Source organism: Chlamydotis macqueenii, chromosome 2 (genome assembly GCF_036417535.1).
Source record: "Chlamydotis macqueenii isolate bChlMac1 chromosome 2, bChlMac1.mat, whole genome shotgun sequence".
Classification (NCBI taxonomy): domain Eukaryota; kingdom Metazoa; phylum Chordata; class Aves; order Otidiformes; family Otididae; genus Chlamydotis; species Chlamydotis macqueenii.
In genome coordinates this window covers 93,669,010-93,691,855 of record NC_141557.1, presented here as the reverse complement: position 1 = coordinate 93,691,855, position 22,846 = coordinate 93,669,010, and the positions used below count along the sequence as shown (strand labels likewise).

At 42.1% G+C, this 22,846-nt stretch overlaps 1 protein-coding gene across 1 annotated transcript in view; it reads left to right on the top strand.

The window, feature by feature from the left end:
- Nucleotides 1-555: 555 nt before the first annotated feature.
- EPB41L4B (erythrocyte membrane protein band 4.1 like 4B) overlaps nucleotides 556-22,846 on the top strand; it is a 186,642-nt gene continuing 164,351 nt past the window's right edge. Inside the window, exon 1 of the mRNA XM_086740445.1 lies at nucleotides 556-979. Within this exon, the coding sequence (XP_086596571.1) occupies nucleotides 680-979 (300 nt within the window). The 5' untranslated portion in view covers nucleotides 556-679. The remainder of the gene's footprint in view (nucleotides 980-22,846) is intronic.

Sequence of the window (22,846 nt, the reverse complement as noted above, 5' to 3'; positions counted from 1 at the left end):
GACAGCAGAGGAGCGAGCTCAGCGCGAAGGACGGGGCCGCCCCCCGGCCCCCGAGTGCGCGGCCGGGCGCCGGGTCCCGGCGGGCCGACCCCCCCCGCAGGTGAGACCGGCAGCGCTCCCGCCCAGCCACCGCCCCTCTCTCCTCCCCGGCCCGGGGGCGGTGGCGAGGGGCAGCCCGCGCGCAGACACCACCCCAACGGCCGGCGCGATCGTCCCAACCGCCGCGGAGCCGGAGCAGTTGCTGGAAGAGCGGAGCGTCGCTTCCTCCCCACCCCGCCCTGCGAGGCCGGCGGCAAGCGGGGCTGAGGCGGAGGGAGCCGGCGGGCCGAGGGCAAGCGCCCACGCCGCACTGCCGCCACTTCCACCACCGCCACTTCCACCACCGCCACAGGTGTCCTCAGGCCGCCCGCCTCACCAGCTCCCCCTGCCCGCCGCCCCGCTTCCCCCTCCTCAGAGGCGGCGGGCGGGGCGGTGGCCCGCTCCGCCCCGCCGTGCCGGTGGCGGGCGGCGCTGCAGAGGGCGGAGCGGGCGGCAGGGGCCGGGCCAGCCGGCGCCCGGCTCGGGCTGGCTCCCGGCGGGCGGCGCTGGTGCTGCGTTGCCCTGGGAGGCGCCGCGGGGCCGGGCGCGGAGCTGCGGGCTCGGGGGTGTGAGCGGCCGGGCAGGGCAGGGTGCCCTCAGGATGCTGCGGTTCCTGCGCAGGACCTTTGGCCGGCGGTCGATGCAGCGCTACGGGCGAGGAGCCGGGCGCGGAGCCGGGCGAGGTGGGCTCGGCGGCGAGGGGGACGAGCGGGACGGGGGACTGCGTGGAGCCGCCGCCGCCGTCGTCGGCTCGGGAGGCTTCCCCTCCTCGCCGCACCCCGGAGGGGTCGTGCACAGCGCCGGAGCCCCCGTCCACATCCCGGCGGCCGGCGGCAGTAAGCCGGTGCTGCAGTGCCGCGTCCTCCTGCTGGACGGGACCGAAGTCAACGTGGAGCTACCGGTGAGTACCGTGCGCTCGCCTCCCCTTCCTGCAAAACAGCGTTGGCATCTGCCCCCTCCCCTCCTCCGCAGAGTTTCTCACTCCCTCCCCCCCCGTTCCCGGTGACAGGCACCTGCGGGTGGCCCCCTCCGGGGAAGCCTCCCGAGTTTCGTCCTCCCCCCCCGCGGGCCTCCTCGCCGCCGTCCCCGCCTGCGTGCACCTGCTGCCAGGTGCGCGCCGCGCCGCCCCGCCATCGCCGCCGCTTCGCTCGCCCCCCGCCCCCTTCCTGCGGGCTGCAGCCGCCTGCCTCCCTCTTGCCTTTCCCCCGAGCGAGCCAGCGCGGAGGCGGGCACCCGCTCTTCTCCTGCTCCCCGTAGCCAAAAAAACAGCCCCCTGCAGCTATGCCTTCGGCGGCCGCTTTCCCCGGAGGGGCCGCCCCTGTGGTGCGGGGCGCTACCTGTGTGTCCGCCTGGCTGCGGGGCGGAGGGTTGCTGTCCGCAGACCCCGCCCGAGGGCACCACTGCCTTTGAGAGGGGACACTAGAGTCTCTGCGGCGGAGCGGTACCTTTTCGGCCTCGCTGCCTTTCGGCGTGCAGCCGGCGGGGGCGGCCCTTCGCCCCGAGGGCAGCACCTGTGGCGCCGGCGGGGGACGCGGGGCGAGGCCACTCTGCGCCCCCCCGCTGCCGCCTGCTCTTTAATGCTAACGGCCCCAGTACCCCTCCGCCGGCGGGAGGCGAGCGGGGCCTGGGCGGGGAAGGGCTGTGGTCCCGGGTTCTCCCCTCCCCGACCCCGGGAGGGGCGGCTGGGCCGCCAGCGCCTCAGGAGAAGGAGGCGGCGGGGGCCCCGGGCCGCGGCTGGGGCCGGTGCCGGCGCTGAACTTTTTCCCTCTCCCGGCGCTGTGCTGGAGGAATGAGGAAGGGACGGTGCCGGCCGGTCCGCCGAGCTGTGTGCGTGTTTGTGTTTGCCTGCTTGGTGAAGTTGGGCTGCGTTTGTAGGTGTGGTGTTTCGGCATCCCCAGGGCCCGTTGTCTCTCTCCTTTTAAAGGAAGCGGCACGGTGCGTATGACTAATTTGCAGAGTTTGGGTTTTGCCAGCCATTCACTCCCACAGCTGCTAAATATTCGACGCCCGTTCTTTTTCACTGACCCTTTCCCCCCCGCCTCTTGAAAACCGAGTTTCCCATGAAATAGTGTGGCAGTTGATCATACCTGCAAAACATTTAATCTTCTTTCTGTTTTAACCCAAATAATCACCAACCATTAAGCTTGGTTTACAAAAGCAGGTGGGGAAACTTGCTAATAATGACTGTAACAACCTGATCAATTGCACACTACTTCAATCTGCAGTAGTGTGAAAGAGTGTTTTTCATGGAGTACCTTTTGCATCTTTCATATTAATTTCATATTAATAATTATCTGTATATGTTGGCGTTGTTTCACTAAAGCATGGAATTTGGCAACCCTGTGGTTTCTGCCTAAAGGAAACTAAAGAGATGGAGTAAGACTCTTACAAGTTAATATAGAAGTAGGTGAGTAGAGCCACCTAGAGATGCCTGCTGCCAGAATTATCAAGCTTCCTTTGCCTTAAGACTAGATCATGCATTTCCAGATATTGGAAATACTAATATATTTCCTCTCTTTGCATCTCCTTCACAACTTGCTGTAGTCCTTCCAACATCTCAGCACAAATCTTCTCAAAGAAGACTTGATGAATGTTATCAGCATGCTAAGGATTTACTTACAGAGGTCTATGTAGATAAGCTCAGTAAATATTTTGCTTAAGGTTGTACTCCCTGTGATTTATCAGAGTTCAGCTTTTGCTGTAGAGTCTGTTTAAGATGGTCTGTGGTTCTGAAGCATCAGAAAATGAGGTAATGGTGCTCTTCTTCGTCCTTGAGTATTGAAAGGATATGGAAATATCTGCTTGGTCCAGTAAAGCAGCTGTGGAGCACTCTTGCTTGAATTTGACCTCCAAGCAAAGCCAAGGCTGCCACTGTTTTCAGAATGTGAGCCGCACACGTGGTGGCTGTAGTTCATTTGTCCAAAGACAGGGTAAGAAGTTGGTTTGGTTTTTTGGGTTTGGATTTTGGTTTTTTTTTTGGTTGTTGGTTGTTTTTTTTTTTTTTTTTCTTCTCCACTGAAGTCCCTAGGCTGGTGGAGGACTCTGGAGCACGTAATAGCTGTCAGTGTTTTGAGGACTGAAAACTGTTCTATTGAAATGCCTATCTGTTCCTCATGCTTTTTCCCTTTCTTTCACAGAAAGTAACACCCACACTGAGAGTTAGAAGAACTGAAAGAGGCGTTGCACCATTTATAGAAGTTGATCAGTAAAGTTTCTGTGAGCTCTGCAGCTGTAGATTTTATGGGATTAGAGCCTGAAGCAGAATGAGCTTTAATACTCAGAAGCTGTGGTACAGGACTAATTAAGCTGAATGAATGGAGTAGCATCTTTTCCATTAAAAGAAAATAGTGTATGATGGTTTCTCTCTGTTTCAGCTCAAATTCTGTGGAAAGGGAGGGAGTGTGGGCTTCATCACCAGTGAACGGGTTGCCAATGAAGTCAAGTATGTAGATAATTGCAGAGGACTTTACTGTGCTGCTGATTGTGTTCACAAGCACTTGTTTCAGCAGATACTGGCATTTGTAAAATGTGCTCTTTTTACTGCCTGCTAACATTACACTCCAGTTGTCGTTCCAGTGGAAAAAGGAACTTGTTGATATTAGGACCTGATACCCTTGTAACTACAACTTTTTAGGCTGCTATCTAAGACTTTGCTTATTTGAAAAGTTTATTAGGTTTTAAAGACTACAGGATCTATTTCGTTGTGTGGAGGGATGACAGAAAAGACAACTGAGAGAAAACTTTCAGTTTTCTTTGACTTAATTGTTTTGGGTTTTTTTTAATATTCAAGTAAAGCTAAAACCCGGAAACTTTTGTCTGGGTTAAAGGTATCACGTTCTGCTACAGTATTTTCTCATATGTGGGGGCTGGCAGTGGGAAGATAAATCTTACATCATTAGGTTGATAGCTGTCTTTGGGGTTAACGTTAGCATTTATGTGATAGTATCTGTATTAGAAACTGCTCTGTTTCTAACTAAGTGTATTAGATTCTGGTAAGCTCTTGTCTGCTCACAGTGGTAACAGTAGAAATCTACCCTGATCTCGGAGTCCTTCTTTAGCTTGTCCTTCTCTAGGCTGTACAGCAATGTTGTGACCAGAGTCACCTCTCTTGTTTATCTACATTTCCACACCCACTTTCTTTCTGGGACGTTTGCACTTTATTCTTTTTACTTCATGACCTTTGCCCTCGGACTACCCCATCTGCTAGCTTGCTCTCCTACAGTGCTGTGTAGTCTTTCACTTGTAGGTGTTCTTCAGCTTTCCTGAGCTTGTTTCCTACCCAGCTGTCCCCATAGAAATGTAAACATAAAATGATTCTGAGCACTCTAGATACCCCTTTGTAATGGTTTCTATACTCATCTTCTTGCATGAAATTTCAAGGATTGTTTAATGATGCTGTCTTTTCTGTTCGCTCTTAAGGCAAGAATCATGTACTTTGAAAGTATTCTTTCTAAATAGAATAATGCAGTGGATGGCTTTTTAAACCCACAAGCTCCTCGGGGCTCTGTATTGAATGTGAGATGCTATTAAGGTTGGATCCGTTGTATAGGAGTGAGTGGCAGTTGACCAGTTCTGTTGCTGTGTGGTGAATTCCCATGGGAAGGGGGAGCACAAATGGTGTCATTACTTCCTCTTGACCTGACACCACATGTCTGCATGTCTGAAATCTGGCTGTAAGAATTGATGCAAGGAGAAAAATACTTATTATAGAAACCGTCCTTTCCTCTCTCTCGCATAGGTATCGGTGTATTTCTTTTTACCACTGAGAACCCATTTAGTATCTTTTGTGTTGCATCTTCACTTACAATGAAGGCTGTTACTTGTTTGGATTTTGTAACTCAGCTGTAGGTAGATGGAAGGCCACTTGCTTACTGCTGTCAAAAGAATCTTGCCTCTGTTTTTCTGGAGGACTCATGATTTTAACGAAAGAAAAACTGCTTATGGATGAATTTGTGTTCTTACGTAAAGAATGCTGGGAAAGAGCATTGACATTTACGGAGCAGTGATGATGCCTGATAGTTAATACGCAAACAGAACAGTCTATAGATGGCTCTCAACGTGAGGCCAAAAAGCCAAGTTTTTGTTGACTTTAAGACATGGTTGCTGGCATTTCTAAAAACTGAATCTCTGATTCTTAATTCAGTGTATCTTATGAAAGCTTAAATGGAGGATATGAAAGATGGCTATTCAGTGGGACTATCCAGAGCAGCGGGGATTAATGTCCCTTTTCTTAATGCCACTGAAAACAGTATTCTGTGATAAGCTGGGGGAGAGCAGGAGGGGAATGAGCACATGTAGGGTGTTCTTGGGTTTGTTTAATCTAAGTGGGATAAAAAAGAGGAAACAAATGGTTAGCGTACTCCGCTATGAAAATCCTCATGCTGCAAAGCAGATACAGGATACCTTACATTTTCCGTGACATGAAGCCACAGCAGTCAATGTGTTGTCTTTCGTAAATACTCCTTTCTAAAAATCTCCTTGCTGTGATAAATTTCAGTGCTGCTATGAATGTCATTGCAAAGACTTGCGTGATGTATTAGAAAGTAGGTGATATTTAATGATTAAAATAATGAACAAGTCAAATATAACTCTTCAAATCTATCAATTGTTTTTGGATAGATAGCTTTTGTATTATTTCTTTGCCTTCCTTTTGGTGTATCTGTTTTAATAATTGTTTCTGCTGCTATGGAAACACTTCAGGATAGAGACAGTAAACGTTCTTCAGTACTCTTTTCTAATCTCCGATCTTCTGTGTTGTATCCTTTTCTTGCTGGAGTAACATGAACATAACAAAATTTGCTATCTGGCCTCTGTGCTTGCATCAAATGTAAATGTTAAATTAACTCTTGAGTAGTCATCTCTCTCTTATAATTACTGGTTAGTGTATTTGATTTGTTAAAGTTATAAATATCGGGAGAGAAAAAAAAGAGTTTTACTTCTTTCTCTTACATCATACATTTTCAGGAATATTAACTCTATAGAGGAGTGCACTAATATGCGTGTAGATCCAAGTTATTACCCAGAGTCTCATAACTGAGGAGTCACCCCCCACCCAATTAGATATATTACATTAGCCGAGGAACAGGATTTTTTATTAATTCTTTAAAGCTTTTGTCACTTACAAAATTGATAATACACCTTCGTTATGCAGAAGCTGCCTTTCAACAACATAAAATTAGAGTACTTGCTGGAAAATGTTAACAGGATATTTGCAGCACTGGAAAGGCCTCTCACGTTCGCGAACTCCTGTGGGTTATCAGCACCTGTAATCCCTTTCATAAATGGATGAAGTTCCATTTTGAGAAGGAGTTGGGTGTTTTGCTTCTGCTGCTCATGTTGAAATGCCTCTTCATTATCTACACAGCTCTGATAAAGTAACTGTAGCCAGACCTTGATGTGCTCTCTTCTGGCAGTAGCCTTTAATTACGTTATGCATGTACTGTATACTTTGATGCATTGCTGTGTATGCTAAAGGTGTGTGAGAAGCATTCATAGTAGAATCATGTACTAAAAGCCACAACGCAGCCCCAGAGAAATAGGAGTGAGATGGGTATGCACATATGAGTGCAGCTGTGGTTCAGAAATGCATGGTGTTAGGCTCTTGAGAGAGGAGAGGGAATCTTAGGCCCTTGACATGCTCACCCAACATCCCAAATAAATCTACATCACATAAAAGGCATTTTGACATACTTAGTAAAAGAAGGAGACAATGAACAGCGCTTTGTTTTGGCATATGTTAAATAAATTCTGGTTATGAGTTCTATTAGTTATTTATGGAAACCAATACCATTTTTCAATGCAATACAGGTAGACAGGATGATAGGATCACTGCTGCAGAGTTGACAACCAGTAAAGGGAAGAAAGCTGATGACGGCTTAGTAGTATACTGCAAAGACAAAAGTATGAGCACCTGGTACTGATTCTCTGATAGAGAGCTTATGTGTTTGACGAGATGGGGAGAAGATAAAGTGGTTGTATGCATTCTTTCGGAAGCCTTTTTTACAGTGGACTAGAACAGAGCTATGCCTAGGAAAGTAACCATGTGAAATGTCAATGTGGCTGGGCCTCTTGCTTGTTAGCACAAAAATGCATTTCAGTAGCAGCTGTTTGCACTGGACTTAACTACCCAGTCGTGAACACTGGAGAAACTCTGAAGATCACCATGGGTTTGAATAGCGATGGTCACTAAGAAGGGAACTTTCAGAACAGCTAGAAAATATGTTTATTTGTAAACAGTGTACATCTAATACGTTTGTTTTGTTTTGTTTTTTTTCCCAGTAGTTGTGTTCTAGACTAGATTGCTGGGTAGCAGACCTGTAGCTTCAGGCTCTTAGTAGTGATCCTGAAGAGGAAAAAGCATGTCTAGGCATGTAAAAAGCTCTTATGAGGGAGGAAACAGGAGTAAAGAGACTTTGGAAGTGTAGTCCGTATAGAAAAAAAAAAACAGGATTAGTTTTGTTTGGATTGCAGGAGGTAGTACAGGAAGAGACAGGCTGAAATAGAGAAGAAACTAGAAATAGTACGTAAAGTATGGAAGGTATTGTCTGTCCAGTTCTCTTCTGAAACAGAGTGGACAGGTTATCTCTACCTGTGCTTCTCTGCATGCTTTTCTTCCTCATATGCTTCCTTGTGCTTCTCCTTGTAGCCCCTCTGTAAATATATTTTTCCTGTGACTTCTTCTGAGAGGTTGGCTTCATTAGTGTCTCTTCTTCTCCAATCATAGGTTCATTTTTATATTCAGGGCTTCTACTTTTAAATTCTAATCCATTTCCACTCACCCTTCTCCTCTGCAGTCTCCTCCCCGAGCAATTCTCTAGACTTATTCTGTGTGCGTATCATCTATGTTACTAGCATGATATTTACCGAATTTTCTTTTTAATAAGAGCAAATTTATTTTAGTTTTACGGGGTCAGTCTGTCCGTGCGCCCCCTGCCCCCCGCCGTTTTCCCAATCTGTAAAGGCAGTTTTCTTTGCATCCCAGGAGCAGCTACACAAGTTGGGAAACAGTTCACCATGGAGGATTTCTTCTGGGACTCACATTAAAGAGCACTGGAGGTCTGCTTCCTTCTCGTTTGGGCCTGAGCATGGTTCTCTGTCCTGTTCCCTCCTGCCAGTTTAGAGCATTTCTGTGGTTCTGTGCAGTTATCAGAAATTTGAAACAGTCCTTAGTCCAGTTCCTTCCATGCAAAAATGCAATTTCCCAGCTGTGGCCAGGAGTCTGAACAGTGGAAGGTCTGTGGCTGGCGCAGAGCTCATTCAGCCAGCTTGGCTAGCAAAGTGCTCTGTTTGTTAGGGGCAGGTGACCACTTGTCCTGAGCATTCCCAGTTGTAGAGCAGACACAAGGGGAGCAGTGGTGGTGACTGTTGAAATAGTTAATTCAAAGGTTAAATCTCCTGGCTTTAAAAGTGCATGGTTTCATATGAGACTACAAAAACCGACCTAAAAACTCAAGTGGTGTGGGAAGGAGGTTGAGAGAAGAAGGGGTAACATCTAAGTCATTTAATTTGTAGACCCTTTGCTGAGTAATATATAAGTACAAGTAATTGTTTTTATTTTTGCTAGTGATGAAGTTGACAGCTGTTAACTGTATTTACAGTATTGTTGGGTTAGTATTTTAAATTACTTGAGAAACACACTGGTTTTCTTAGTATTTGTTTTCCAATGCAGACTATGGTAAATGCTCTTTTTTCCTTTCTGCATTAGAAATAAAAGGGTTGGAGGGTAATGAAGTGTTTAGAGTGACCATCTGCTCTTCATTTGACTTGCTATTTCCATTTATTTCTAGGCATCAGTGTAAATGTGTCCTGGACCATTAGCTATATTGTGATGAGATTATTTTGAAATATTCGTTGAAGTTCGAGACTCAGGCTCCAGCTATGAAGCATGAAAAATATTAAGAGTTAATTTATATTGACTGTTCATGTTTTTGATCTGTACAGATTCAGATTATTTTCCTTCCTCGTTGTTATGGAACCGCAGATAGTTTATTCAAACAAATACCAAATGTCGTCTTTTTTTTTTTTTTTTTTTTTCTTTTAGGATACTGACAAACACATTGAATTGAGATGTTACTGTATTTTATTATTTTAATACGTGTGGTACAATTTATATGATAGAGACTGGAAATCTTAACGGAGGATCCAATATAATGTTTGTGAAATACAACAAATAACTCTACACAAATGTGCAGAGTGTAGGTTCTTTCTTTTGAAGAACCTGGACTCATATGAACACACCAGTATCAAATACACAGTTAGAAAAGCACAGTGTTATGACTTAGGGATTGTGACCTTTAATTTAATTATTGTAGACTGCAACATTATTTCAAAGGATCACTTATCCAAGGTTGAATTCTTTTGTGGCTGTTTGAAAACAGTGCTTTTCACAGTAGTTCTTTGTAGTAGTCCAAATGTTACTGCTTTAATTGTGTGAGTGAATGTTTTCCACGTTTTCTGAGAAAAGGAGCAGTTCTATTAAGTTTTTCCTTCTTCTCCATTGTTCCCATCCAGAATTGGTCAAGGCTGTTTTCTGTAATTTAAATAAGTCTTTCATACCTTGTTAGTGGTTCCCAGAGCTGTGATATGGTATGATTTTAAATTGAGGGCATGCATTTATGTAAAAAGACCAAACCCAAGAACTTCCATTTCTTATAAGCAGATCTGAAAATGCCAGTACTCTGTACAGTCGTTCTGTTGCAACGAAGATGACTATTCAGTAGAGATGTAAATCCTCAGTATGTAGGTTTTATATTCAGGCTATTTACTGAGTAGAAATTCTTCCTGAATAATGAACCTTCTGTGAGTGCTTTGCTTTGAGAGATGATGAATGATGAGTCTGTTATTGCTTTGAATTAAACAAATACGTGAAGAGTGGTGGCATTCTTTAAAATAGGTCGTATCATGAGGATGGGCAGCACATTCGAAACGTAAAGTCCAATGGGCAGTATCCACTTACCTTCTCTCATGTTGTGATCTTTGGACGCCGATATGTATCTGAATTCAGACATCTCTGTGGAGGGAAGAGCTGGTTTAATAGAGCAGCAATAGAACTTGTTTGTTGTACAAAAGCCTTCATTTCTTTGCCTCCTTCTTCCTGCTATTTCATGTATTGGGCTAGATTTAGTTGTTTTTCTTTTTCTTTCCCTGCTGTTGAGCAATGAAGAGAGGGTGGCAGGATGTTTCCTTATTTGTAACCGATGTTCCCTTTCTCTGAGGAGGAGCGTTCCCAGTCCTGCTCCGTGACTGCTCCTGAGCCCGTGAGCCTCACCTGCCCAAGCCACGTTGTGAGCCGCGGCTTGGATCACCTAGCTGCAGGGTGGCTCTGAGTTCGCCCAGTGTCGCCTTGCACAACTGATGCTGTGCGCAGCTCTCGGCAGTGCGCTGGGGTTCTTGACTTCCAGTTAATTAGAAGTCGTTATTTTGATGAGTTTTCTTTTTAATGGGGGGACCTGCTTACTAAGACAGCAGAGATCACTGATTCCTTTTATAGAGGCCAGTGAAGCCATTAAATGTTGACTGTAGCACTTTTCCTTTTCTCCTTTAAGATGACTGCTTAAGCTATTATCTGCCTGTGTATCTGCTCTATCTCCCTTCACTCCCCTCCTCTCATACACTGATATTTCACAGTTGGCTTTTCTCTCTTGGAAAACTTGTAAAATTGGGAATCAAACTCTTGTTTTTAGGTGTGAAAATGAGGGAGCTTTTGGGGCATCAAAACATTTGCTGCAGTACTCAAATTGTTTATTGCAAACAGTAGGCACTTGGAGGGGAAGATTTTTTTTGATTGATGGATTTTGGTAGCTCATAAAAGGTGCTTAATATTTTTAGCAGGTCAAGCTATGAGGAAATAATCTGTACAACAAATATTTTGATAGTATTCTTAAATTTAGAATTGGAAATAAGCTGAGGTTACTTGTCCCCTTCACTTCTTTTTACTCTTGAATTCTCTGAGCCATCCCATCTTTTGGTGGTATTGCTTACAATTGCTTTTTGCTGTGTTGCGTATTGATGCACAATTTGCATTATAAATTTATCCTATAGTAAAACCTTTGTGATATGGCGTTCCTGGCCTTAAAAAAGAAAAGATGTTTACAAAATATGGGGGAAATGAGGAAAGAGTTCAAGTGTTTGTCTGTGTATTAGCAAAAAATAGACTGAAGTTGATGACTGCATTTCTCAGAGGGGAGTGGGAACAGGAAAGTTTGACACTGAAGGAAAAACAAGTGGGTTTTGTTGCTGCTATTGAAATTTGCCAGCAGATACTGCCTTTTTACAGTTTGTGTGCTTGATATGTTTTCACATTAAACAGCCAGCATATTTTGGTTTATAATTTGATCATAAAGTGTATTTAAAAAAAGAAGATCAACTTTTTCAGCAAAGATTTTGCTTTAAGAACATGGTTATGGCCAGGAGAGGGGACCTTGATTTCTTCCCCCCTGCATGTTATAGTATTAGATACTGATAGAAGTACTTATGCTAGAAGAATTTAATCTTACTTTGACAGAGAGAAACGGATCATCTGGTAACATTTCCAGCATGATCTGGAAAATTGTCAGACAAAGCAAAAAGATGTGGTCTTTCATAAATACCACAAATACTATAATTTTTCAGAAAATACTGTTAATCCAAAGTTTGTTTCAGAAACCAGATTTTTCTCTGTTAGAACTGTCAGTTTCTCAGCATTTGTGTAATGCCATAGCGGAGAACTTTCCCAGGTGTTCCAGTAAGCTGAATGCTGGAAGCTTTCTAGGAAGAGAAAATAGTCTGAAGAACTTCTGTGGCTTCACTGTGACTTTCAGGAGCTGTTGAAAGTGGGCAAGATGAAGTGCAAGTGCTATCTAGAAGGATAGCTTTCAAAATGAACTTTGTTTCTTTTGCTCTCAGGATTTCCAAGGCATCTTACTGTTTACTGAAATCACAAGTTATTGCTTAAATTAAGTCAGATAGAGCTTTTAAGTAATACTAAAATTTTCAGCAAGATGTTCAGAAAAGCTGATTTTTGCAAGCTACAGGGCAAATTAATAGATTGTAAGGAAGATGGGGCAACATTTAAAGAGCATGAATTCTTCTTTATTGCATTTGCACTAAACTCATTAACAGGATAAAGCTGTCAGGTCTAGGGCAGGTCTAAATGACTTGTGAGAGCTACCAAATATAGATCCTGAGAAGAATCCCAGGCCTGGGAAACTCTGCCTGCAGAGAGCAGCTATCCGAATAGTGCCGCCTGCTTTCCTGCAGGAGTTTTGGATCAGACTCCAAGTCGTGGTACGTATCTGGGAAGGAAGCTTTTCTCTCACTTTTCCTTTTGTGAGTCTTGGAAAACTGCAGACTTTTTGTACTGGTTTGTAAAATGGTGCAGTGGTCTGTCTGCATTGCAGAGCTGATACAGGTCAGATGGAGAACCAAGTTCTTCTTTTGTGTCTGTGGTCTTTGTACATAAAGTGAAAGCATACATTGGGGAAACAGCCAGATAGTTGATCGGCCCTGTGCAATTCAACAGCAGTATGTGGTGCTGAAAAATGTCCCTGAAGGCAAACTACTAATTCAATGCAGTTCCAGAGGGACAAGATGTGACCACTTTGTCTGCTTCCGAGACTGTCAGCTGCTTTGCTTGAAAAGTATGTTCTGTGAAACTCCAAACTTGGGTAACCTCTGCTTCCGCAGAGATGGTAGCAGGAGACTGGGTGCAGGGCTGATGAGGATAAGTGTGCCTCTGGAGTATACTTCAGTTTCTGTCCTATATGTGGTCATAACCTGCAGTGCTAATAAACTTGGAGTGGTTTTATAGCTAAAGGATAGGTTATAAATGCAGAAACAGGCACCATAGTCAGTGCTAGGAGGCAAGCAGGCAGCTTTGATTTCAGCACTAAATGAATTTATGGTACTATTCAAAGCGACTTTTGTATCTCAGAAGCCCTTCTGAGACTGATGGTTCCTGGTGGCAGTAAGGAAATAGAATTGAAGTTTGAGGTAACTAGGATTTACAATGTACACCTATTTTTTGTACTTTTGTGCTTGAGTAGGTAAGGAAGGAGACAGTTTTCTTATGGCCTGACTAAATGAATACAAACTTACGCAAGCTAATAGGACTTCTTGTTTTTACAAACAATTATTTTTCAAAAGGAATTGTTAGAATGAACGCTTTGCAGAAAATAACTAATATGATTATTGTTACTGACGCCTTGGCAGTTTCATTGCCACTTACGATGGAGTTACCACATTTACAAAGTAAGAAAATTTGCTTTGAGTAAGTAGCTAGCAGAGATTCCAGCGGTCTCTGTTCCAGTTTGTTCCTCCTTTTAACATCTTTTAAGGCTGTTATGATGATATTATGGACAGCAGCTGACAGTTCTCTCTCAATATCATTTGGACTATCACTCTTTAAATTATACTGGAGAGTTAGTCATACGGATGGCTTGTAAATGAATAGGTTCTGAACTGTAGATTTATTTCAGGTCAGTGTCATTGTGAACACTCAATCTGTTCTCCTTCCCTGATCAGCCTCTAGAATTTCTTCCAAGAACATGTTTTAAGCCTGTCACTTCTTAGCATCAACTCTCTCCTTGGATCTCATGAGTTTATCTGCCTTCAAGAGTCTTTAATGAGAAGCAGTTACTTATTCAGGTTGTATGTGGACTCTTCAGTATAATAACAGTTCTTTTATTGTATCTGATGTTTTTTGGTCCCTGTTATCCTCTGTCTTGGCACCTGAGCAGCAATGTGATGAAAAGTCCTGGGACTATGGGGACAAAAATTGACCCTGTGAAAGTATGTGAAATATATGTGCAAGCCACCTCTTAATCTTATCTTTGTCTAAATAGATAAAAACAAAGTTTATTTCCTGATGCTTTTCAGACTCAAAATTATTTTTTGTAGTGTTTTTTCTGACTTTGTGCGTAATGTGCAGACTTTTGAGCTGAGCACAGCAGTCTTGTTAGAATGGTTTGCTGCATGTTGTATGAAATGGCATTACTCCTTACTTAATGTTTCCTTGTTATGCATTGAAGGCTGATGTTTACTTTCTTGGCTATAGCTTTACACTGAGAGCTCGTGGTTAGTTGTTTTTCTGTTGCACGAGAGTCTTACAGTGCTGCTGAAATCCAGGGCACTGTCTTTGACCCTAGTGAGTGTGACTGAAACTTTTGTTCCTGTATGTGTGACCTGTGATTTCACTGAATTCAGCTACAGCTTGTTGACGCAATTCTGTGTCCCCAAGAGATGCAAATCAGTGTCTACAACCAACAGGACCCATCATCTGCTACTGTGCCAGTTTTGTGAAGTTCAGTGGGAGTGATTTCATTAGTTTCCTCCAAAGGAAAATTGTCCAGTGTTTGACTGTGAGCAGAATGCTTCAGGATAGCACTGACAGTGCTGCTGGCTGGCTGCTTTCCTCCTTTTGCTCCCTGATTATTTATTTATTTATTTATTTTTAAGTCTGCCTGTCATGGACTACACACATCTATTTTAGGAATGCTTATGCTTTTGCCAGACTGCCTCATAGGCTTCGTTTGAGGGTACAGGTGTTGCATGGTCAATAGGAGTTCAAAGAGTTCTTGGCTTCTTGTTTCCATCCTGGTGCTGCAGGCAGATACCTGCCCTTTCAACTGTTTGTGGGGCTGTGTTGAAAGCCAGGTCACAGATCAGATCCAGGGGTGTTTCACTTTAAAAAACGCTTTTGCAGCATTGAATGTCAGAAGTTTGTTCAAGGTATGGCATAAGTAAGGGGCCAAGCAGCAGGGAAGAACCCGACAGAGGGCACAGGCGATCTTTAAGGCAGAAGTGCTATAAAAGCTCCTGTGTTGTTGAGTTAGGTCCTGAGGGTACAAATCATCGCTTTAGGAATAGTTTCATTTGTGTACTTAGTGGTCTTGTAGCTCAATCATGTGAGTTCTCCTCTTCTGCCCCACTAAAGTCAGCCAGATTAGTATGAACTGGACAAGAAATGCTTAGTTGCTGCAGCAGTGTGGTTCATTGACAGAAATAGTGGCAAATAGCTCAGGCTAGATCTGCTCATCTGTGCCTAAGTCTGATATCTTGCAGAAACATATTCTGAGATTCCTTATTGCCGTTATCAAATAGGTGTGTAGTCTTATGGAGGAAGGAGTTGGATTGAGACTTAATTTTCTGGAAACCATGATGAGTGGTATAAATTTATTTAATTTACTGCTGACTGGACCCAGCTGTCTCTAGTTTTTATTTTTGGAATCTAATAGGGAGCCTTAATTGATAAGAATAACGAAGCTGATACTGAAATTAGAAAGATTCTAGGAATTTTAGAGAAGATCACTTTTTTTCAGGTTCCTTCTGTGGAGTTTCAAATAGAACCAGCACCAGAAAGATCTTCTGGTAGTCATTGCTCGATGCAGATATCCTGTGACACAGTACTTCTCCTATACTCCTTTTCCCTTTGAGGCTGCTTCCAGATGAGCTGAAAGCCAACTATGCTGTTGAGGGAAAATGACATTCCATTGAGCAGTGGCTGGATTACCGACCTGTTACCAACCCATAAAATTCAAGTTGTCTCAGTTTAATTTTATATCTTTATCTGTAGGTAGTCCAGAAATGAGTCTTGCTGCTAGTACAAATTCAATAATACTTGATGGTGAATAAAATGGAAAGATAAGAAATTTGAATTTAAAGTTCTAATTCCTCAATTATTTTTAGTTTGATCTCTCGCTTGGAAACTAAACAGTGGATGCATTTGACTTCATGTTGTGTTTTCCTAATTAACCTTACAAGGTTTAACAGTTATCACATTTATGGAAAGAAACTTTATTGGTTTAGATCATGTTCTTAAGCACTTTTTAAGAAGCAGGTGGAAGATTGTTTATGTCTTGAAAGCACAAATGGGCAGTTCTGAATCATGCTGAAAAAGTTCCAGTGGAAAATATGCTTTTAGCTCAAAATCCACAAGTTACAGTAGAAAGACAGGTTTCAACTAGAATTACAACTATTTTAAGTATTTGAATAAACATACTTCTTTAATTCCCTGGTTTTCCTCTAAAAAATAATTTGCTTCAAGATTTGCTTTTCTAGGACTAACTAATTGTATTATTCTGATGACTTGTGAAATAAATCCAATTTTCAAAATGCTTGAGAAAACAGAATACATGTACTGTCAGGGACATTGTGCTGCAATGTGCTGCAGGGTGAGGGAGATCAACTTGAGTTCCTGGTCTGGGAAGCTACAGGGTGAATGTACGCTGACCAGAGAGCTGAGAGGTGCTGGGTTTAGTGTGCATGGATGAAGGTTTCCAATTTAAGATCTGGTTAGTGTTTTCAAAATTACTTATTTATTTTAAACCACAGGCTTAGTTGCTCATCTTGTGATGCTCCCAAAGCATCTGTTGGAGGTGTTTTACTGTCTGAGTGACAATGTCTGTAATCCCCTTCTGGACAGAAAGACTTGAGGCTTTGATAAACTGCTGCAAAAAGATCACTGGAGATTGCCTAAGGTGTTATTGCCTTCAGCTGTCTTGCTCTCTGACTAAACTGGCAGAAGAATGCATGTGCATTTGTAGTGTAGCCTGTCTGTTGAATAACCGGATACAAGTTTAAACCATGACATACTGCACTGCAGTGACTGAGAGAAAAGTATATATTTTGTGTTGTGGAGGAAATGGTGATCTCTAGCAGAGTCATCGGAGCACGCGCTATGCTGAGGGCACTCATCTGTTCAGAAGCTGCAGCAACATTCCCAGTTGGGCCTACATCTTGATAAGGAAGAGTCTACTCTTCTAGCATGCTTCACCAGTGAAGAGTTGCCAAATCCTTATCTCTTGTGTTACCAGGAGCTCACTGTTTGTGGTTGGCAGCTCTATGACTGTAGTATGACAGGTGTCATAAGAGTTGAGCTCTGTTGTGGTTCTCTGGAGAGCTGGGAGCAGCAGTTGCTTGCCCTGTCAAGCTGCTTGGTATGACTCTGGACTGCTCTTTCTGCATCCACTGTATTCCCCTGTAGGGATTTTTGTCTGGAAAGCCCCCAGAAACTACTGCAAGTGTACTTCAGGAGCAAATTTTGAGTCTTATACTGGACAAAATGGGATTTGAAACACTGTCTGCAAGATAAATGGTCTCTTTGTTGGGCTAATAAATAAAACATAAGATGTAGTCTGTAGATTCAAAGCCTCTTGACTAGCATGTGATTGAGGACATTAGTTTAGCTGTAGCGCCTTTTTATCTGGACTTTGTTCTAGAAGCAAAATTTCACCTTGCACAAATACTGGAAGTTGACTAAAGGTATTGCAGTGTTACAGTACAAAGTTCCTTTTGCTTTGACATTCTTTATTGGATTGAAGTGACTGTCTTGTGATAGCCTTGTCGGGTGGAGAAGATGAGCTTTCCTTGTGGAACACCCAGTAAGCCTTAATTAAAAACTTAGAGTTTTGACGTGAAGTTGGATGTGAGGAATTTGCTGAACAGCAGTGCTAAAGCACAGACAAAGCTGATAATTTACTGAAATGTGATTCTATTTGTACTACAACTAATCTAGACAGGTTATAGGTGTTCTAAGTATGTATTAGTGACTTGTTACACACTTGTAATCACAGAAAACCAAACATTTGTCATGAGCTTTTCAAATCTGTGGATAAAATTTGGTTTGATATTCTCGCAGCTCAAGTGCTTTAGGTTAACAGGGTGGAGGGATGGGGTTGGGGAGGCAATTCCAAATTAAGTTAAGCCCTCTGATTGCTTTGAGACTGTTGTTAAACATTTCTGCTGATTCTGAGAGGCGAGGAGGAAGCAAAGTCCTCATCTGAATTTATAAAAGTTTGAGTTGTCTAAACAAACAAATTTACTAGTTCATTTTGTCAGTGTAAAATAAATTAAAATAGGCAGAGTTTAAATGCAACACTTGTATCTTGTGCATTATCTAAAATGTTTTAATATTCTTTATTTACAACTTTACCAGTCTCCGTGAAGTAGGTGTGTGCTTGTAAATCGACAGACTTCTGTCAAGTTGTTTTCACTGTAATTGCCAGGTGCAGTGTGTGCAGTTCAAATAGGTTAAGTGACATGAGGGCTGTTGGCAGTTGTGAGATGACAGATCAGTCCACTGTGCTATTGGTGTGTTTATAACTTTGTGTATATATGTGTATATAAGCTTGTATATGGTTTTTAATAACCATGTGTTTCAGGGTAAGGAACTGACTTAACTAAATCTCAATGTACTTCTTTTTGGTAGAGCTGCATTGGCCCTGAGGGTTGCTAAGCTAAGCTTCTTACTTTCCTCTAGAAAGAAAAGGAAAGCTTTCTCTGCTTACTGCTGTTGCTGCTTTTAGGCTTCTGTATTTGAATGTGAAACTCTATAGCCTTGAGTTGGGTGTGCTCGGCCCCAAGTGTAAAAGCTTTGTAGTACTTCGTGCACTGGGTAACTAGCTGCAGAGTAGAAAACGGTAACGTTGGTATTGCTTCAAGTATTTTAATTTGCCATCTTTACATACTTTCTCAAGGATAGTCTTGGTCTGAAAAGTGCCATTCCTGTAGTGCTGTGGAGATGACTGTTGTTAACTGAATCTTACATTAAGGAATCTGAGGAGAGGAAGAATAATCCATTCTTCGTTTTCTTTTATTCCTCTTCTTGTGTCTCTGAGCTGACCATCCTTCAAATTCAGTGTGGTGTCTCGTTCAAACTAGACCTTTTCCTTTGTGTTTTTTTTTTTTTTAATGTTTTAGTATGAGTTGACACTGTAAATTATGATCAAGATCTCAGCTATCATCTGAATCTTAAATTTGCTATCAGCATGACATGTGTAACCTGAATTGTTAGTGGCTTTGTATGTGGGTAACAGATTGAACAGAACTTAAAGAATATATTCAAAATAAGGTATTCAGATCATGCCCTTTCTCAAAGATATAATTTAAATAGAGCTGCTTTCTAGGCTGGTCCACCATTTTCTGGTTTTTGGTTTTGTTTTTTTTTTTTTTCTCATTGGTAAGGATAGGGGAGGACTATCACCACTTTTTCTTAGTGTGATCTCTAATTTGTTCTTTTTCTGCATATTCTTGAGCTATATTTAAGACATCAATGTTCCACTCTTAGAATCATAGAATCATAGAATGGTTAGAGTTGGAAGGGACCTTCAAAGGTCATCTAGTCCAACCCCCCTGCAAGGAGCAGGGACATCCCTGACTAGATCAGGTTGCTCAGAGCCTCATCCAGCCTGGCCTTGAACGTTTCCAGGGATGATGGAATGTAAAACCTCGTATGTAAACCTCTAAGAGTCTGCCAAGTGATGACTGCAGCCTTCTCCGCGTTTCATGCTGCGGATGCAGGAGACAGCTATTTTATTGTGATAATCCTTTCCCATCAGATTCAGCTGTGTTGGCCAGTATATTCAAGACAGTGCATTAATGTGACCAGCTCTGTAGCTGGATTTTTTTTTTGTCTTAGTATGGCTCTAACAGCACTAACCTGTCTTCCTCAGTGATTGTTCTTCTCGCACCGGTTCTCTAAGCTTTGTGTTTCATTCTCTGAATTTGAAATACTCTATTCTGGTACACCAAGCTCATAGCATATTGTTTTCTAGCTTAGCAGTCAGAATGTATACTTGCATAAGTATGTGGGAGATGAGTCAGTCAAACTGTAGTTAGTTACCTTCTCCTATCTCCAGAAGCATACTCTTTTCTCTTGAGTATTTTGTTGAGCTTCGTCTTTTGTTAGAAATGTTTCAAGGCTAGAACATGTGGGTTTTTTTAATGATATGAAGCATGTTTTTGATATTTAATGACTGTGTGGAAGAAGTATTTACCGCCCATGTCTTAACTTCATCTGAGGTCTTGTTTTTGAGGAATCTGACTCCTTCAAAAACTAAACCTGTGAAGAAAATTTGATTTCTGTGGAGAGCATACTGTATGACTATAATCTATAAAGGGTCTTGTAAGAACAAAGGCAGGACAAGGATGCCACCAACCTGAGACTGCTAATGTAATTTTAGACAATACTTTAAGCAAAGTAGGACTATTTATTGTATTTGTTTTGATTAGATGAGGAGAAATGTTGTAAACTGCCTTCTGTGGAGACTTGGCAAATAAAGTATTACTCAAACAGTCAAATAGCAGAGACCTTTATGATGCTTTGAAGTTTGGTACTTCGGTGTGCAGTTTCTTTAACCTGGGGGAAGAGACTTGGCAAGTTGTTCTGCTTAGACCTTCTAGTGAATAAGACCATGTCTTGAAGCTCAGAAAAAAAAAACCAGCACTCAAAAGCTGAGTTAAATTGGTTTTTATAACATTGCTGATATTTGGATTTAGTTAAATGGAATGTTAAGCGTTAACACATGAAAAGATTAATAGCAAAATACCAAAGTTAGAAACTGAACAGCTTACAGCAAGCCATTCAAAGTGCATTTTTCTAAACAAAGAATAACTCATATTTTTGTATTAAAGGCAGAGATTGCATTAACTTTACTTGGAAGCCTGTGTAATTTATCATAATTTGTTTATAATAGTAAGAAAGAATGTCCTGAACCATGCATCTCAGTATAGTCGTCATTCTTTTTGACACATTGAATTTGCATACTCACGCAGCAGTCTTGACATAAAATAATGTTCAACTTGCTGCACACTTTTAGGGGAAAAAAACAAAAACCAACTTGAGATTGTCAAGTGTATGTTTTTCCCCACCCTTAAGAATTTCAAAGTGTTTACTAACTCACATAGAAATAGGTGCAAATGTGAGATGATGTGAGTTGGGAAAAGTTTGGTTTTTTTTAATGCAGAAACATTTGGTGAATTTGAGTAAAATGTACAGCATTCCTCAGTGATCTTATGCTGGCAGAATGCAGTAACTTGTTTTGGGTTTTTTTTTTGTTTTGTTTGTTTGTTTGTTTGTTTTTTTCACTCTAATAATGCTAAAGTGCACCTGTTTTTCCAGTAAGACTTTATGTATGCTTTGTGGCTATCTAATAATCTCTGTTTTGAGTTACCCTGACTCATTTGGGGCTGGGCTGTGGTGACAAACCAAACTCATGACACTTAAGTTTCTGGGTTTTTACGTCTCTTCCTGAAGCTGTTGTGCACTTCACATGAATTTTTGATGACTGTTTCCTGACTTCCTATCTTAGTTGTATGTTGATGCATTCTATACTTGCTTTGGGCAAAGGAGACTCCAAGTACAGCTCTGGGACCTGAAGATCTACAGAGTGATAAAAGCGTACTTCTAAATCAGTAGATAAATAAACTGGCACCAGTACTTAGCACAGTGTTGGGAAAACTGTTTGATGTAAAAGCAAGTTCCCTGAACTTGAGAAGGTAAACGATGACTCTGTTTAGAAAAAGGAAAAAAAAAAAGTTGCCTTTATTCTTCCACGGTAGAGGATGGACTTGTTCAGTTGGAGAGGAGAAGTGGAAGAAGAAAGAAGAGATTTACAGGTTGCCCAGAGAGGTGTTAGATACCCTATCCCTGGAAATGTTCAGGGCCAGGTTGTACGGGACTTTGAGCCACCTGATCTAGTTGGACATGTCCCTGCTTCTTGCAGGGGGTTGGACTAGATGGCCTTCCAACCCAAACCATTTTGTGATTTGTGGTCAAAGCCAGACTTGCGTTCCTGAAAGAAGAAGATTCTTAGAGAGGGGAAATCTTGGCTGCTGTCATTAGGATAATCATCTCCTTATGGTCAGGTAGTAGTCAAATAATTTCTAGTTGTCTTTTTTACAGAGATTCTGTTAGAGACAGCCAGAGGATCTTTTATTTTTATAAGTTAGGCTGAACTGTCATGCTTGCATTTACCAGTGTTGGGGTTTTTTTTTCTTAAAATTTTATACTAACAGTTTTTAAAATCAAAGTTGACATAAGGTTTCTGGAAACTAATGAGACTACAGCCTCTGCTGCGGAAGGTGTGGCATAAAGGTTGGGAACCTTGTGTTAATTTAAAATGTCACATGAATAAAAGAGCAGTAAAAGTGAGAGGAAGGGCAAAGGCAGCAAGAATGTGACTTGGATGGCTGGCTGCAGCATGTGCGCACCTTTAATGGCTCGAGATCACAAGCTAGCTTTGTTAATAGTCATCACCTCAGTGCACTTCTGCCAGTGTCATAGTATGAAGCAGGACTCGTGCTTCCTGACGAATCACACTGAATATTACACTTTGCTAATAACAAACACAGGCAAGGTACACATCGGTAACACATTCCAATCCTGATTCTCCTTCCTACCTCCTCCCTCCTGCAGTAATTGTGATGTCTAGTAATAAAGGCTTTCACAAGCACTCTGTACAATTTACAGGTCTGACAAAGATAAAGTACAGGTTGTGATATTGTTGAGAAACTGGGATGACCGTGCTATCTTTCTTCTGAAATGAAGAATTCCGGCAGCCCGAGATGAGCAAGAATGAAAGTATTTAGTAGGGTGCAATATCTGAAAAAGATCATTACTTTAACAAGTATGGTTCTCTTAGAGTGATTTGGAGAGGTAGAGGAAGCTGATCCAGAAAACACCAATCATTAAATGCTGTTTTATGTATATTCTCCAATTAGCATGAGTGCGAATTTTCAGATAAAGGAAGTTGATGGCAACAGATTCAGATCAACAGACTTGATTTTATTCGTGATATTTAAGGGATTATGTTCTTTTACTTCATCTTGTTTGAAGCTTTTTTTTTCCAGGAAAATGCATCAAAGATGAAATAAATCAATATGAACTCTATTCAATAGCTAAAACATCCTTCTTGGCTGCAATATTTATGTATTAAAGTTGAATGCTTGTCTACTTTGCACGAGTCTTCCAAAGCAATTGCATGTATGTATTGTTATATAGTAATTAAAACAT